Source organism: Triticum urartu, chromosome 3A, assembly GCF_056163025.1.
Source record: "Triticum urartu cultivar PI428250 chromosome 3A, HENAU_Tu73, whole genome shotgun sequence".
NCBI classification, from domain to species: domain Eukaryota; kingdom Viridiplantae; phylum Streptophyta; class Magnoliopsida; order Poales; family Poaceae; genus Triticum; species Triticum urartu.
In genome coordinates this window covers 702,749,154-702,763,772 of record NC_141875.1, presented here as the reverse complement: position 1 = coordinate 702,763,772, position 14,619 = coordinate 702,749,154, and the positions used below count along the sequence as shown (strand labels likewise).

The window sequence follows — 14,619 nt, the reverse complement described above, 5'->3', positions numbered from 1 at the left end:
TTCTTACGGTCCTTTTTTTGCGTCGGAAATAAGACAAAACTTACAGAACGTAAAATTACGGTGCATTAATGGTAAAATAGAGGGAGGGTGAAAAATAACTAGTCCTCACCCAGGGTGACGAATAGTGTGACCCCATATATATATATATATATATATATATATATATATATATATATATATATATATATATATATATATATATATATATATATATCAAAGAATACAGTTACCAAAAAGGGCTACCAAGTAAATAAAGAATCTCTACGTACACATAGATTATGGATGCTACTATATTTGTACGACATCAGACTTAAAGAGGTCACACTCATGCATCTGTGATATTTATGCCCATGCATGCATCTATTTTTTTAAAAAATGGAGAAGGACCCAGCCTTTACGTCTAGACGATGCATGCAGCCATTTTATTAATTATTCACACAAAACCTTACAAAGTCATACAACAGTAAGACCGAAGCCACCGTCTAGGCAACAAAAATGTCGCTACTCATATTCAATTGATGAAGGGATGCTGATAGTCTGAGTCTAATATCAAACAGACCTCACAGCCAAACCTAACATCTAAGATCTGAGGTCTCAACCATGACGCTTGTCGGGTATGGGCACCCACCAGTTCGGCGTGCTCCTCAACCAGGACGTCTGCCGGGTATGAGGCCGCCACAGCCAACTGCCACCAATCCATCTTCAGAGCTGTACTGCTGCATGAACGTTGCCCGGTCTAGCTGCGTCGACGCCACGATGACGCTAGACAGCGTCGACCTCCTGCGCGAGTCCATCATCGCACATCATACGCCTAATCTCCAAAGCGCCATGCCATCGAGATCCGACACCATCAATGTGTGTGATGAAGCACCGCTCCTCCTCTTGTGTCCTCCAGCCATCACTTGCTCCAAAATGATGCCCCCATGAGGGAAAGCGCTATTAAGAACGCCATCATCGTTCGATTTGGGAGACCCGGCTCTAGGGTTTCCCCCGGAGCAACCCGAGCCTGATGACGCCAACTACAACAACGATGCCTCGACAAGGAAACGACATCAAAGACACCGCCATCATCCGCCATGACTGTAGTCGGTGCGATTTTCATCGGCAGTTGCCCCACCGGGCGTACGCCACTGTCCTCGCTGGTTCCTTCGACCGTAGCAAACTCCAAAATGATGCCCTGAAGAGGTACGGCGCAAGAGCACCGCCATCGCTCGATCCCAAGGAGATATAGGGTTTCCCTCGGAGTTGCCCGGGTTGTCAAGGACCAGACACAGATGGAATCCCACAGATCCGTCCAGCTGCCGACGTGTCGCACTCGCCATTGCACCGACCGTGAGCCGGAGAGCAAGCTCACGCCTGAGCCCAGATCCGGTTGCGCCGCCGCCGATCTGGTCATGCCGCTATCCCTAGCGACCATGGCACCCCAAATCTTGAAGCCACCTGCCATGGGGAATGGGATCGCCGGAGCGCCGCTAGCCCCCGTCGTGATGTCCGGCCGCACGCCATGTTCCGGCCCGGGGGCGCCGGCCCGCGCCAGCTCCTCACGAGCGGGAGGCACCTAGTCCCCGCCGCCGCCGGCGACGGCAAGGCTTTGCCTAGCCGCGCCTTCTGGCGGCGACGAGGGAGGAGGAGGACGAGGGGGGCAGTCGGGGGCGACGGGATCTGGGGCCTCCCAGCTGCCGCATGGGGGTGACTCGGGAGGGACGGTTTGATTTGAGAACCCGCTGTGAGAACTGATGCATGCATCCATGAAATTGGATCTTAATCTCGGGCTGACTACTGACATGCAAGTTAATGTACTCGGTTCTGAACATATAATACAATAAGCAAATACGGGCGCTGCACACGGTCGCATCTTGTAAAACATAGCGCATAGAATGGATAGAAATCAGAGAGGGTGGGATGAGAGAAACTGCAGGGAAACAAACCAATATGGGAAAAAGGTAGCGAGAGGAGCACACGGTCGCTGGATGACCTGAAGGCATGATCGATTCAGGAGATGTGTGATGGGAGCTACTTCCAGGGGAAGTTGTCTTGAGAAAGGACACGGCCTTGGGCTGAACTCAGCTAGTTGAGGAGGAAGGGCAGCGTCTGACAACCGTGCTCTCGAGCGATTTATTATCGTGGTCTTCAATCATACGCTCTCACCTTCTATATATAATATGATTTTTTTTCTGGCAAGTTACAGTGCGCTGCAACAAACAGATGATAAAAAAATATATCTTGCAAAGCTAATTAGATAGCTATGTCAAATGATAATCAAAATTGAAATCTGAAGCATCCATGAATATATCCAGACCTTTGCAGAACAACATAATTCAGTGGCACACATTGTGAGGCTTGCAAATATCTGAATCACATAAACAAAAGGAAGCAAACACTCGCGTATGTATCTTTGGTAGTTAGTGAATACAGAGCTAAAACTCCCATATTCAAATGCTTCAGAACCTACATCTACGGTACTGACTAAATCTGGCATCCATGTTGTCAGAAATTACTGTTTTTAAATATTGTACTGAGCACTCATGTTAATACGGGCAAAATGTACTAAACCATATCAGACATGTCTCTACATGGATGCCTCACGGCATCCCATTCTTGCTATAGCCAGTCCTTTTTCTCGTCGAGACAAAGGAGGCAGCCGATGCTTCAAAAGCAAGATCCAAAGGACTAAAAAAAAATCTCCAAGTTGTCTTTGTAAGACATTATTAACCGAGTGTTATTATTTTTGGGAAGAAAGAACTAACTCAAGGCATAAAACAAAGTGGAAAACTCATATATGATTGTTCTCACAGGAAGCATCAGACCATGTAGCCATGCAGATTACAGGAAAAATGAAGTAAGTAGAGGGAAGAAGAGTAGAAGCGTAGGACTAACAGCTGCTTTCCTTCAAAATTCCTCTTTTATTCTTTGATCCAATTTGTTTCTTTCATTACATAGATGTGTCTCAAGAAGTCTAATTCTTTTCTCATCTACATGGAGGTAGCCAGACAGTAGCCAATCGCCTGGGTGGTTGCCGCCACATTGTGGAGAGTTCATGGGGAGGAGAAGACGTTGCCCCCTAGCAGTTCAGAATTAACACCGAGGCTCTTCCACAGCCAGGTTAGCTAGAGTTTTTTTTATGGGCACAGTGGTAAGCGTCCTGACAATTAGTGACTGATCCTCAACAGTTTATCTCGTCAGCGTCATGTGACAACAATCTGTAGGTTCCCTTATTGTTAAACCACTCTAAATGCCTATCGTTTGTGGGCAGGCCCTGAAAATCAAAAGCAACAATGTCAATTTGTGCGACAACCATCCAAAAATTATCTCTTGTTGGCGTTGAGAAGACTCTAAAAATCAAAACCAGCAACATCGACAAACAAATGCAAACCGGCGTTAATGCAATGGACAAATTTTCGTTTACCAGTGTCATTGCACAGCACACACGGATCACGTACAGATCAAATTGCATGAGATTAACCGCGGGTTGGAATCTGAAGGGATGGAAGAATTGGTCCTTGCCGATGGAGAATATCTTGAGTATGACTCATCTATCTCTTCCTTCCCCTCGGCTCAGCTCCGGCTATCCATCACTGCAACTGGTACATACATGTAGGTTCAAGGAGAAGAAGAGGACGGGAGGAGTGATGGGAGGGAAGGCTCGATGTGAGATCATGGTCGCCGCCAGGGAAGCTTCAACTTATGAGATCACGGTCCCCGTCGGGGATGGCTCAACTTTTTAGATCGGAAGTGTTTTTTCTTTTGAGTTCGGGGGTGTTTTCTCTTTTGAGCCGCCGTTGGTGGCTCAGCCTTTTAGATCGGGAGTGTTTTTTTCTTTTGAGATCCGGAGTGTTTTTTCTTTTGAGGTACAATTGAGAGAGAGAGAGAGAGAGATTGGAAGGAGAGGAAGGAGGGTGTCGTGACAGATTATGAGAGAGAGGTAGAGCGCATGTTCTAATCTTCAGGACGTCTACTTCATCTGACGGCTCTCGTAATTTATAGGGAATTTCTGATTAACGTTGTATCTTTAGAGAATTAACGGAAGATCTAGACCGTAATAATTCGGTTCCACCAGATAAACGGCTCCTAATTCTAATTAACATGGGAATTTCTTGGAAGTCACAAATTAGTATAGGTATAGATTTCTAATTAACGTGGGAATTTCTTGAAAGTCATAAATTAGTATAGGTATAGATAGATAGATAGATATAGACATGGTATCGCAGCGTACAAAATATAGTAATTTTTCTGATAATGTAGGAAATTAAAAACTGGATAGTAAAAAGTATATTTCATAATTACTACATTTTATATAGTGTTTTACTAGATTTTGTACATAGAATTACTGGGGGTGTAGAATAAACTATTCTACACTCACACTTAGAATAGTGTTACCCTATCTATACCTACTAATAAAGTAAGGTGTGTTTCTCCAATTTTTTCATCCGTTCACCATCGAAAAGTTTTTTCTATTCGAGGTGGTACTAATTTTTTGTTCATTCTCTATTAGAAAAGGAAAACGCCCGAATTTCATACATGGGCCGCAAGTAGTGTGGCCCAGCAAAGCCAGCCCGTTTATTTTCGTGCCCCTGTAAGTAGCAAAACTCTATTTATTGCAGTGAGCGTCAAATAACAGAAAATTCACACATGGCCACCAAGCTGGGCTGACCCGTTTTCTTTTTCTTTGTTCTGATTTATCTTTCTATTTTTCTTTTTCTATTTCTTTCTCCTTTTATTTTCTGTTTCTGTTTCCTTTTTTTCTTTGAATTTTATTTATGTTTCTCCCTTTTTCATATACTATTTTTTTCTAAAAAGTTCATAATATCAGAAAAATGCAATTTAAAAAAAATCTGAATTTTGAAATATATTACATTATAAAAAAAATAAAAACATTAAATCTTTGTTCTCATTCCAAAATAGTCGCAAATTCGTATAGCGCGCCCAGGTTGTCTTGAACCATTTTCTTCTTTTTGTTCTGTCTTATGTTTCTATTTTTCATTCTTCGTTTCTTTCTCTTTTTCTTTTTTCTTTTTTTCCTTTCAATTTTATTTTTCTTTCTCCCTTTTTTAGTATTTTTTTAAATTCATAATATCATAAAAAATAACGTTTTTAATAAAATGCAGAAATTTTTAAGATATATTATGTTTTGCAAAATATTCAAAACATTAGATCTTTGTACTCCTTCCAATATTGGTTCAGATTTTAAAAAATCTATTTTTTCCTTGTGTTTTCCAAAGTTATTTGAAATTTTCCGAAAAAGTAGCATTTAAAAAAATTTCTAAATATGAAAAATATTCATATTTTAGTGAAATGTTCGCAAATTCAGAATAATGTCCGAGTTTAAAGAAACACATTTGAAAAAATTGTTCTGAGTTTTCAAAATGTGTTTCCTTTTGCAAAAAAAATCACAAATTCAAAAACTATTCATGTTATTATAAAAGGTTCATGTTTTCAAATAAAATTGTGAATTTAGAACGTTTCAAATTTTGTTGTGTAATTCTGAAAAAATGTAAAGAATGACAAAAAAGTTTGGGACTTTCAAAATTATTCATGTTTCCAAGAATATTCAGTAATTTGTATATTTTTTAAAGTAATTTTTTTACCAATCTGACATTGGAGTATGATCTTAAATCTTTGAGTTGGCCATTAGTTGGTAGGACTCGTGTCTTCGAGTAGCTAGCAGCACGTAGTCGGGTCTTTGAGGTTAAGATTTTGATCCTTCAACTCATCATTTTTTTGGATTTTTTCGCGCCTTACAAACATAGGTCGTTTTCGAGCCTACCAGTGTGTTGGCCCATACACGAACTGATGTGTGTCTCACGCGCTATTTTATGTAACTAGCTTCATATAGTAGCCCCTGCGCAGTTGGTCCAAGAAAAAAATTGTTTCATTGCACAGGCAATATTGAGCCTTAGCCGCACTCCCCTACTGGGTCGTTCGTGGGAGAATTTTTTTCTTGGGCCAATAAAAGAGAATATGTTGGTTTGGCTCGAATAAAAAAATAGTGGGCACATTAGTGCTAAAATAATCAAAAAATAAACCCTAATAAAGAAGGGACAATGTTGTATGGTTATGCGCTAAATATGCTAATGAAATGGGATTTATGCGCTACAATTAGTAATCCATCCGATTATACAATCGTAAGACAGAGTGGTCAAAAACACCCGTGCCCTGAAGGTCACCGCATAGCTACCAAATGAGGAGGCAGATACAACCCCGAGACAGAGGCAGACCTAGACGAAAAAAAGGCACGAGCTGGATGGTTGCCGCCACTCCAACTAACCCCGCCAATATCAAGATCTCACGGGACAAACATGACCCGCGAGAAGACCACAACTCCTCTCTATCACACCGTTATGGAGATCGTTTTGGTGGACAAATCAATTATCTCTCACATTGCTTCTCGCAAAGAAATAGCTCTCCTGTTGCAACGCACGGACATATGTGTTGGAAATATTAGTACTTTTCCGATTAGACTTATCCATGAGTAAACAGTAAGCATGGCATAAAAGGTATGCATCTCATAGCAATACCTAAGCATACTAGCATGTACAGAACATAGAATCGAACCTTCTATGAGCAGCACATATACGGCTAGTATAAGTATGAGTAAACAAGGGATGAACAGATCATACCCTCCGGTTGGCCAGACCAACGCGGCGGCTGCAGCAGCAGCCTCGGCATCGTCTGTGGCCTTCTTCTTAGCGGCGGCGGCGTCGGCCATGGTGTCGATGCAGAGGAAGTAGTGGAAGAAGAGGCAAACAGAGTTGGGGACGGATCGGGAGCAGTCGCGTCGAGACGCTTCCCAGAAATCTTATTGTCGTTCTCCCGGGCAGGATCTCGAACGACAAGGTTCCGAAGGCACCTGCTCTCCCGACCAGCCGTGCACGCGGTCGTCGGGATGGGATCGCCGAAGGCAGCACAGAGTGAGGAACAGTAGATGACGGCTAGGTCAAGCGAGAGGGAGTGAGTGAACCGAACTAGGTTACTTCACTGGCCAGAGCCTTCTTAGATCGAGTCGGCCCACTCCCGGCAAGGGAGTCGTTGTTCCCGGCAAGCGTCGCACGAATCACGGTAACGAGGGTCCCGGCAAGGGGTCGACGAATCCCGGCAACGCAAGTGAGACCACAGTCCAACATCTTGGACAGTGGCCCACATGTTAGCGACTCGTTAATTAATCCCTAATTAATTAATTCATTCCTGAGCGGCAAAAATAAGCTTCGGCTCGGCTTATTACCACAACCCGCAACCCAAGGCGGGGCGGGGCGAGGTGGACGGCGAAGGAGGTCAAGCCGGAGCCTTCACTCACTCAGCTTGGGTCAGCACCGTATCTCTAATTGGCGGCGCGCGTGTACCACTCCTCTTCCCAAGCTCCCAATGGCAAGTGGTAGAGCAGCCCTTATAAAGAGGTCTCAACTCTCCTCAACTAGTAAGGTGGGACTAAACTTTCCATCACCTGCCATCTCATACATGGGCCTCAAGATTAACAAGGGATTAGTGTTTTATATGAGCCTAAGCCCATCCATAATCCAACAACATGTACTAGTATATATAAGAAAGATATATGGCGGAAAGGATCCTACAGAGAGATCGATGGATTCCGATTCTGTTGCCGGCCGAAAAGATCCTACAGGGCAATCGGGGGATTCTGATTCTGATGCTACTGTGGTACGTGGTATTCTTGTGTGAACAGTTATTGAGTACTATTAGCAGATTCATGTGTTAGCTCATTCATTGTTGCATGACTGCATTTCTTGCATGTCCCTTCCATGTTTACCACACATATATGCCGAGTCATGATATTAATCTGTGAACCATTTTAAGAATATATTCCATGTTAAGGCAACTCTAACCGATCCCCTATCCAGTCGCAAGCAGAAGGGAGTATATTTAGCTTTTTTCTCCTCTAAACCGCACCTAACCGATCCCTTATTACCATTAGTGGAGTAAATTTTTTGCTTGAACCCCAATCTTGTCGTTATATTTACTCCGGCTCGCGGCGGCCGAGTAAAAGATCGCCATTCTCTCTTCCTCTCCCCTGCCTCCTCTTCTCCCCCTCGCCCCGTCGCTGGCGTGACCCCGGCCCCGATCTGCCGCCCTCCCTCCTTCCGATGGCCGGATGTGGTGGCCACCGGTCCCCTCCGTCGATCCGCAGCGCGGATCCGTGCCGCCACGCCCGTGGGTCATCGTCCGCGGGCGCTTCCTCGAGCCGCCGCCGGTCCCCTTCGTCGACCTACAATGCGGATCCGTGCCGCCACGCCCTCGGGTCATCGTCCGCGGGCGCTTCCTCGAGCTGCCGCTGGTCCCCTCCGTCGATCCCCAGCGCGGATCTGTGCTGCCACGCCCACGGGTCATCAACCGTGGGCGCTTCCTCGAGCCGCCACCGGTCCCCTCCATCGATCCGCGGCACAGATCCGCGCCGCCACACCGACGGGTCATCATCCGCGGGCGCTTCCTCGAGCTGCCACCGCTCAGCCGATCCGAGTAGTACTAGTAACAGATCCTACAAAGCTCATTCATTGTTGCATGACTGCATTTGCATGTCTCTTCCATGTTTATCACACATATATGCCGACTCATGGTATTTATTTGTGAACCTTTTTAAGAATACTTTCCATGTTAACCCACCAGCTAGGATTCTATGTGTCATCTGTGTCTTCGCCCCAGGGCTGGGCACCCAAAGCACGAGCGGGCATTTTCGATAGTTGTTATCCCAACTATCCTTGCCAGACCTGATACATTACATATCAGGAAAGGCCTATAGTCATTCAGTGCTGCGTGTGCAGGCAGTTTTATGGTAATATACTATGATCGTACTCTATCCGTACAAGATAGTACTTGTTGGTTGCCGATCATCTCACTGAACCATACTTCAGAGATCGAATATGCTGTGCCTCTCCCTATTTGAGAAGGGAACTTCACCCATTTCGTTGACCTTTAATTTGAACCACACTTGCCCTCGCCAGTAAATATTTCATGTTATTCATGATCAGTATATTCAACATAACTCGTGTTTTACCAGTTTCAATCAACTTGCGTCTGAACTATAAATCTGTTTACTGAATCACATATATTGTTTCTCTTGTTTTTGCATAGTGAAAATGGATGGGAACAACAGAGGAGGTGGACATTATGAAGCATTGAAGAGCTACAATCTGGGCGAAACGTTTGGTGCAGGCACATTTGGAAAAGTGATGATTGCAGAGCATAAGCTTACAGGACACAAAGTTGCTATAAAGATTCTGAACCGTCGTAAAATGAAAACTCTGGAAATGGAAGAGAAAGGTATGCCTCCTTCTCCTTGTACAATAGTCTAGGATACATTCGACTTGCTTGTTCAGGATTTCGAGTTATCTGCTTTCAGAGTGCTGGTCAGACTTGTGGGTGTGTTCCTAATTCCCACTTAATCAATTAGTCAAGATAATGTACATTAGTATAGGATACATTCGGCTTTGGTTAAGAAGAAAGTTCAGCTTGTGTTGTTGCTGCGAGTTAGTAGAATTTGCATACGCATTTTGGTCATAGGCTCAATGTCTAACACTTTACCTCTATTGTTTTCTCATATCTTATTTCCAGCAAATAGAGAAATCAAGATATTGAGGTTCTTCATTGACTTTATACACCCTCATATCATCCGGATTTATGAGGTCATTGAGACACCGAAGGATATATTTGTTGTGATGGAATATTGCCAGAATGGTGACCTATTGGACTACATTGTTATGAAAAGGCGGTTACAGGAAGATGAGGCCCGTCGAATCTTCCAGCAGGTGCCTATTCTGCTCTTGCCATGTAGGAACACATTTTTTGGCAATAACAATATGTTGAGCTTCCTATTTCGACCATCAAATGTATGGACATGCTTGCTAGTTGTTGACCTTCCTCATGTGTTTACTGTGCAAATCACGATCAATTTGCTTGGTTTGCATTCATTGACTAAGTTTTACCGATAATTTGTTGCTCGATGACATTTTTTGCGAGGGGCCGGAAAAACACGGTTTACAGAAAATGTCAGACTATATTATATTTAAGCTCGTTAGTTTTTGTCGATTCTTTGTTTTGTTTTTGTATCATTTGGCATCTTCATCTTTTCATGCCTTGGTTATCTTAGTATCACTAATTAAATCAATTTTTGTTTAAATGGCGTCTTATTCTTCATGCCTTGATTGTCTTAATATCAGTGCTTAAATTAAATTGTCCTTTAAAACATAAAGAGATGGTATATCCCTTCTGAAGGCAAATATGTAATTTGAAGGGTTCTTTCGGATTCACTGAATGCATGTTGAGGTTTTGTCTCAATAGTTTTTTCAATTAACTTTTTGTTAAACAGATTATATCGGGTGTTGAATACTGCCACACAAACATGGTTGTTCATCGTGATCTAAAGCCAGAAAACCTGTTACTTGATTCCAAATATAATGTGAAACTTGCTGACTTTGGGTTAAGCAATGTGATGCATGATGGCCATTTTTTGAAGACTAGCTGCGGGAGTCTAAACTATGCCGCACCAGAGGTATTCACTTATTTTATTATTTGAGTCCTTATCCTCATGCTTCTTCTCACGCATCGTCTTGGTTAATAACTTTAATGAGTGTTTCTGCATAGGTTATCTCAGGTGAATTGTACGCTGGACCTGAGGTTGATGTTTGGAGTTGTGGGGTGATACTTTATGCTCTTCTTTGTGGTGCTGTTCCATTTGATGATGAAAACATTCCCAAATTGGTCGATAAGATAAAGGTGTGACAGAACATTTGTAGATTAAGTTGGATCTGACAAGTGTTTACCTTTTTTCCGGAAATCAACAAATTCATGTAGATTAGTTGGACTTTAGAATTCATTTTTTCATGAGATTTGACTCCCCCGTATTTGGTGTTCCAGGGAGGTTTCTACATCCTTCCAAATCATTTATCTGATCTTGCAAAGGATTTGATCCCAAGAATGCTTATTGTTGATCCCATGAAGAGAATCACAATCTGTGAAATTCGAGACCACCCGTGGTTTCAGAATCGCCTTCCTTGCTACCTGGCAGTGCCTCCACCAAACATAGCACAGCAAGCCAAAATGGTACCCCATCTATTTCACATTTCAAGCGACTATCATATCTGCACAGTAAAACTTTTCACCCTTTATCCACTAATATATACAGGATTTTGGATGGATGATAGGAAAATTAAGAATACTTTTGTCGTGAAATGCTCTCTTTTATGGCTATAATATCAATGTAATATTTGCAAAGAAAAGATAATAAGAAATCAATGGCCATAGTTGTGCCCTTGGTTTCGGGAAGGTATCACGTCAAGTCTCCATGTAATGCTGCTCTTTATTTATCAAAAAAATCATTTATTATCAAGCATTCAAATGCCGTTTCTATGGCAATGATATGCTGATTTGCTAGACGTTCATTTCAGGAGATTGACGAAGATACACTTCAAGATGTTGCCAATCTGGGATATGATAAAGATCATGTGTGTGAATCATTGTGCAATAGGATGAAAAATAAGGTACATTCAAACGAAAATCAGTGGTTCAGTCCTTTCTGTTTTCATAACTGACTTTATACTATATGTTTCCAGGAAACTGTTGCATATTACTTGCTCTTGGACAATCGGTTCTGGGCTACTAGTGGCTATTTGGGGGCTCACTATCAACAAGAAATGGTTAGTCCACATTTGCACCATCTATGACCTATTTAATGCACTAAAGGTTTAAGCACTATTAACTTTATGAATGGATGGCTCTCTAGGATATGATTTTTAATCAGTTTACTCTATCGGAATCAGCAAGCCCAAGTACCAAGAATTATCTTCCAGGAAGTAATGATTCTCATGGCGGTGGCTTGTGGCCATATTACAGCGTTGAAAGAAAATGGGCTCTTGGGCTCCAGGTCTTGCAAACTGTCCACTTTACTTTGCTTTGTTTTGCACATTCAGCTGTTGAGCTAATGCATCACTTATCCAGCAGTCTCGAGCTCAACCTCGCGCGATATTGATTGAGGTTCTAAAGGCACTTAAGGTATTAAATGTCCGTTGAAAAAAGAATGTGGACTACAACATGAAATGCAGGTGGTGCCCTGGGTTTCCTCATGTCAGTGATATGTTGTTAGATGCCAACCACAGCTTTGTTGATGACTCTACTATCATGGATAATGGTGATGTTAATAGGAGGCTACCTGTTGTGATCAAGTTTGAAATTCAGGTCTGCAACACCTTCTACTACTAAAGTATTTTTTTGCAATAACAAAAAAAGGGATTTTCTACTCAATATCGCCTTCACAGTGGCGTCACTAGATAAAATAACGATTTTGCTGGAGCCAATATATTTGATTCATAATTCTTACCAAGTGACCATTATTATGTCTTGCATGTGTCTGCTATTACCAACAACTATTGTCGACTGACTCATGCAAGTTGGTAGAAATAACTTCCCATGTTTTAAAGCTGCACAGTGTTGGTGTTAGAAATTACAATTCGCCGGCATGGTACTGTATATACTGTGTATTTGGTTCTAACTTTAATTTATTTTTTCTCCAGCTTTACAAGACCAGGGATGACAAGTACCTGCTAGATATGCAGAGAGTTACTGGACCTCAGCTCCTCTTCCTAGAATTTTGTGCGGCCTTCCTTACCAACCTTAGGGTTCTATAGCTGGTGCCTGTTCTGGTTGAGTGGTGAATAGCAAAACATATGACTGTCCCATGTGGTGTGGTTCATGGTCGCAATGGTGAATAAGTGATGGTGTGCAAGTATGTAGGTTATGTGTTTCATCTTCGGTTTACCCTGTCCCTGACAGAGAACCGCGTTTGTTTGAGTGACTAGTCCTGTGTCAAGCACCAAAAAGGTTAAGTGGTTGTTATAAATAAGACTTATGTATGGTAAATAGGTTGTGGTGAACCTTTTCTGATTCTGCAAGCTGCGCCACGTACTGCTGGTGGTGATGCGACAGCACAAGCTTTTGTGATATTATTGCATGATATGGTTTCTATTTGCCTTGCTGTTGAATATGGTGATGCTGTGTGCATCTACAATGCAATGTGTGACGGCATGCGTGCGTCACGGCCATAGACGTGGAAGCGCCTGGCTGCCACGGGGGCCAACCATGCGATGGCGGGTGTGCGAGGTGGCGACATCTTCGTTTGGTGGCGCCATGGCGGTGCTCTAGAGCTCAGCTGTGGTGCGGCGGCCGCGACGTCATTTTTCTCGGGTGGTTGTGTGCGGGCTGTCCTTGACCATATCCAGAAGGATCTAGTGCCAGTGTGCCGTATGCGTATGGGCCGAGGGCGACGAGGGTCACGGGCATCTGGCTCCGGCATGGCCGTCGGCTAGTGCAGTGGGCAATGTGGTAGTGGCGGACTAGCGGTGGTTGGTGTGTGCATAGGACAGCGAGGTCTATCTCTCACCATGTGGATGGTGCGGGCTGCAGGGTGGCTAGGGTTGGGATTGGCGGCTTCCTACATGGCTTCTGGGCGGGTGAAGTTGTGGTGTGGTGGCGGTGGTGCCTTCCCGGTGGCACCGCGTTGGCGGTGACGATCTTCTCCCGCGGGCGCATGGCTGACGGGTGTGGTAGGTTTCCATGGCGGTGATGGAGCAGGTCGCGGGGAGCCGAATGAGGTGGGTGCTTGGCGGCCTACGGTAACGGCTACCCCCTGGTGGTTGGAGGCACCGGATATGATGGGGGTCCCCTATATGGATCTTGATTGGCCAGATTTGATGTCCGACACCCACCCCTCTCGGTAGTGCTGGTTGGTAGATGGCCGCATGCTATGTTGGCTACTGGTGCTGGGGTTGGACTTGCCCCCCCCCCCAGCCCGCTGAGGCTAGTTTCTCCTTGCACGTGCCCTGGTCACTCATTGCTCATGTTAAGGCAGTGTCTCGTGGATTGGTTAGGACGGCGACTACGTGTTACGACGTTGATGATGAGTTTGTCTGAGGATTTCATGACAGCGGCACTAGATGGCAGGCTACACCTACACAGATGGCTTTCCGTCAGGCTCCATGAGTGACGGCTTCACTTCTTGGTTGTGTAGGAGGTAAGGGATGTAGGGACGGGAAGCTCTGGCCTGCTTCAGTAGTGCCTAGATCTAATGAGGATGTGTTTGCCCTTGTTTGGTGATGACCGGGGCGCCTCCAGGTGGCTCTGGTGAGTTTTTGAGTGAAATTTCGTGTTTGGAGCCAGCCATGGCGGCGCCCATGGGTGTCGTTCTCTTCCTAAATACATCATCTTGGGCCTCGTCCCTATGCCATGGATCAGGCTGGCGTGATTTCTATTTTTGTTTCCTTTTTTCGTTTCTTTATTTCTTTTGTTTCTTTCCTCATTTTATAAAATGTTTCAAATTTCAGTAACTGTTTGAGATTGAAAAATGAATTAGAAAAAATATTCCAAAATCCAAAGATCTTCATGAATTCGAAAAAATGTTCCAATTTTTTTAAAAAATATTAACAAATTTTAAATAATACTAACTGGGTATTAAAACAAAGTACACTAAATATTAGCAAAACTGCTCGTGTGTAATAAGAAATAATCAATAGATATTCCACAAATATTTAGTATACGTTTATTGAATATTGAAGAATTATTCAAAATGTATTAAAAATTTCACCGTGTAATAAAAAAAACAAAAATTTGTTTGAAATATGATTT

At 43.5% G+C, this 14,619-nt stretch overlaps 1 protein-coding gene and 1 pseudogene across 2 annotated transcripts; one reads left to right on the top strand and one right to left on the bottom strand.

The window, feature by feature from the left end:
- Positions 1–898: 898 nt before the first annotated feature.
- LOC147981877 (uncharacterized) lies at positions 899–1,746 on the bottom strand (annotated as a pseudogene).
- Positions 1,747–7,982: 6,236 nt separating this feature from the next.
- On the top strand, positions 7,983–12,155 carry LOC125549327 (carbon catabolite-derepressing protein kinase-like). Of its 2 annotated transcripts, none has more exons than XM_087514146.1 (10): positions 7,983–8,475; positions 9,079–9,267; positions 9,559–9,752; positions 10,313–10,495; positions 10,588–10,719; positions 10,861–11,046; positions 11,391–11,483; positions 11,556–11,639; positions 11,763–11,866; positions 11,944–12,102. In XM_087514146.1, exons 1-10 carry the CDS (start codon positions 8,094–8,096, stop codon positions 11,969–11,971), a joined length of 1,575 nt encoding a protein of 524 aa, XP_087370272.1. In that variant the 5' UTR covers positions 7,983–8,093; the 3' UTR covers positions 11,972–12,102. The 2 variants fall into 2 exon arrangements, with proteins under 2 accessions (XP_087370272.1, XP_048568722.1); XM_048712765.2 differs by having other exon boundaries at positions 7,984–8,475; positions 11,726–11,866; positions 11,944–12,155.
- The last annotated feature ends 2,464 nt before the right edge of the window (positions 12,156–14,619 follow it).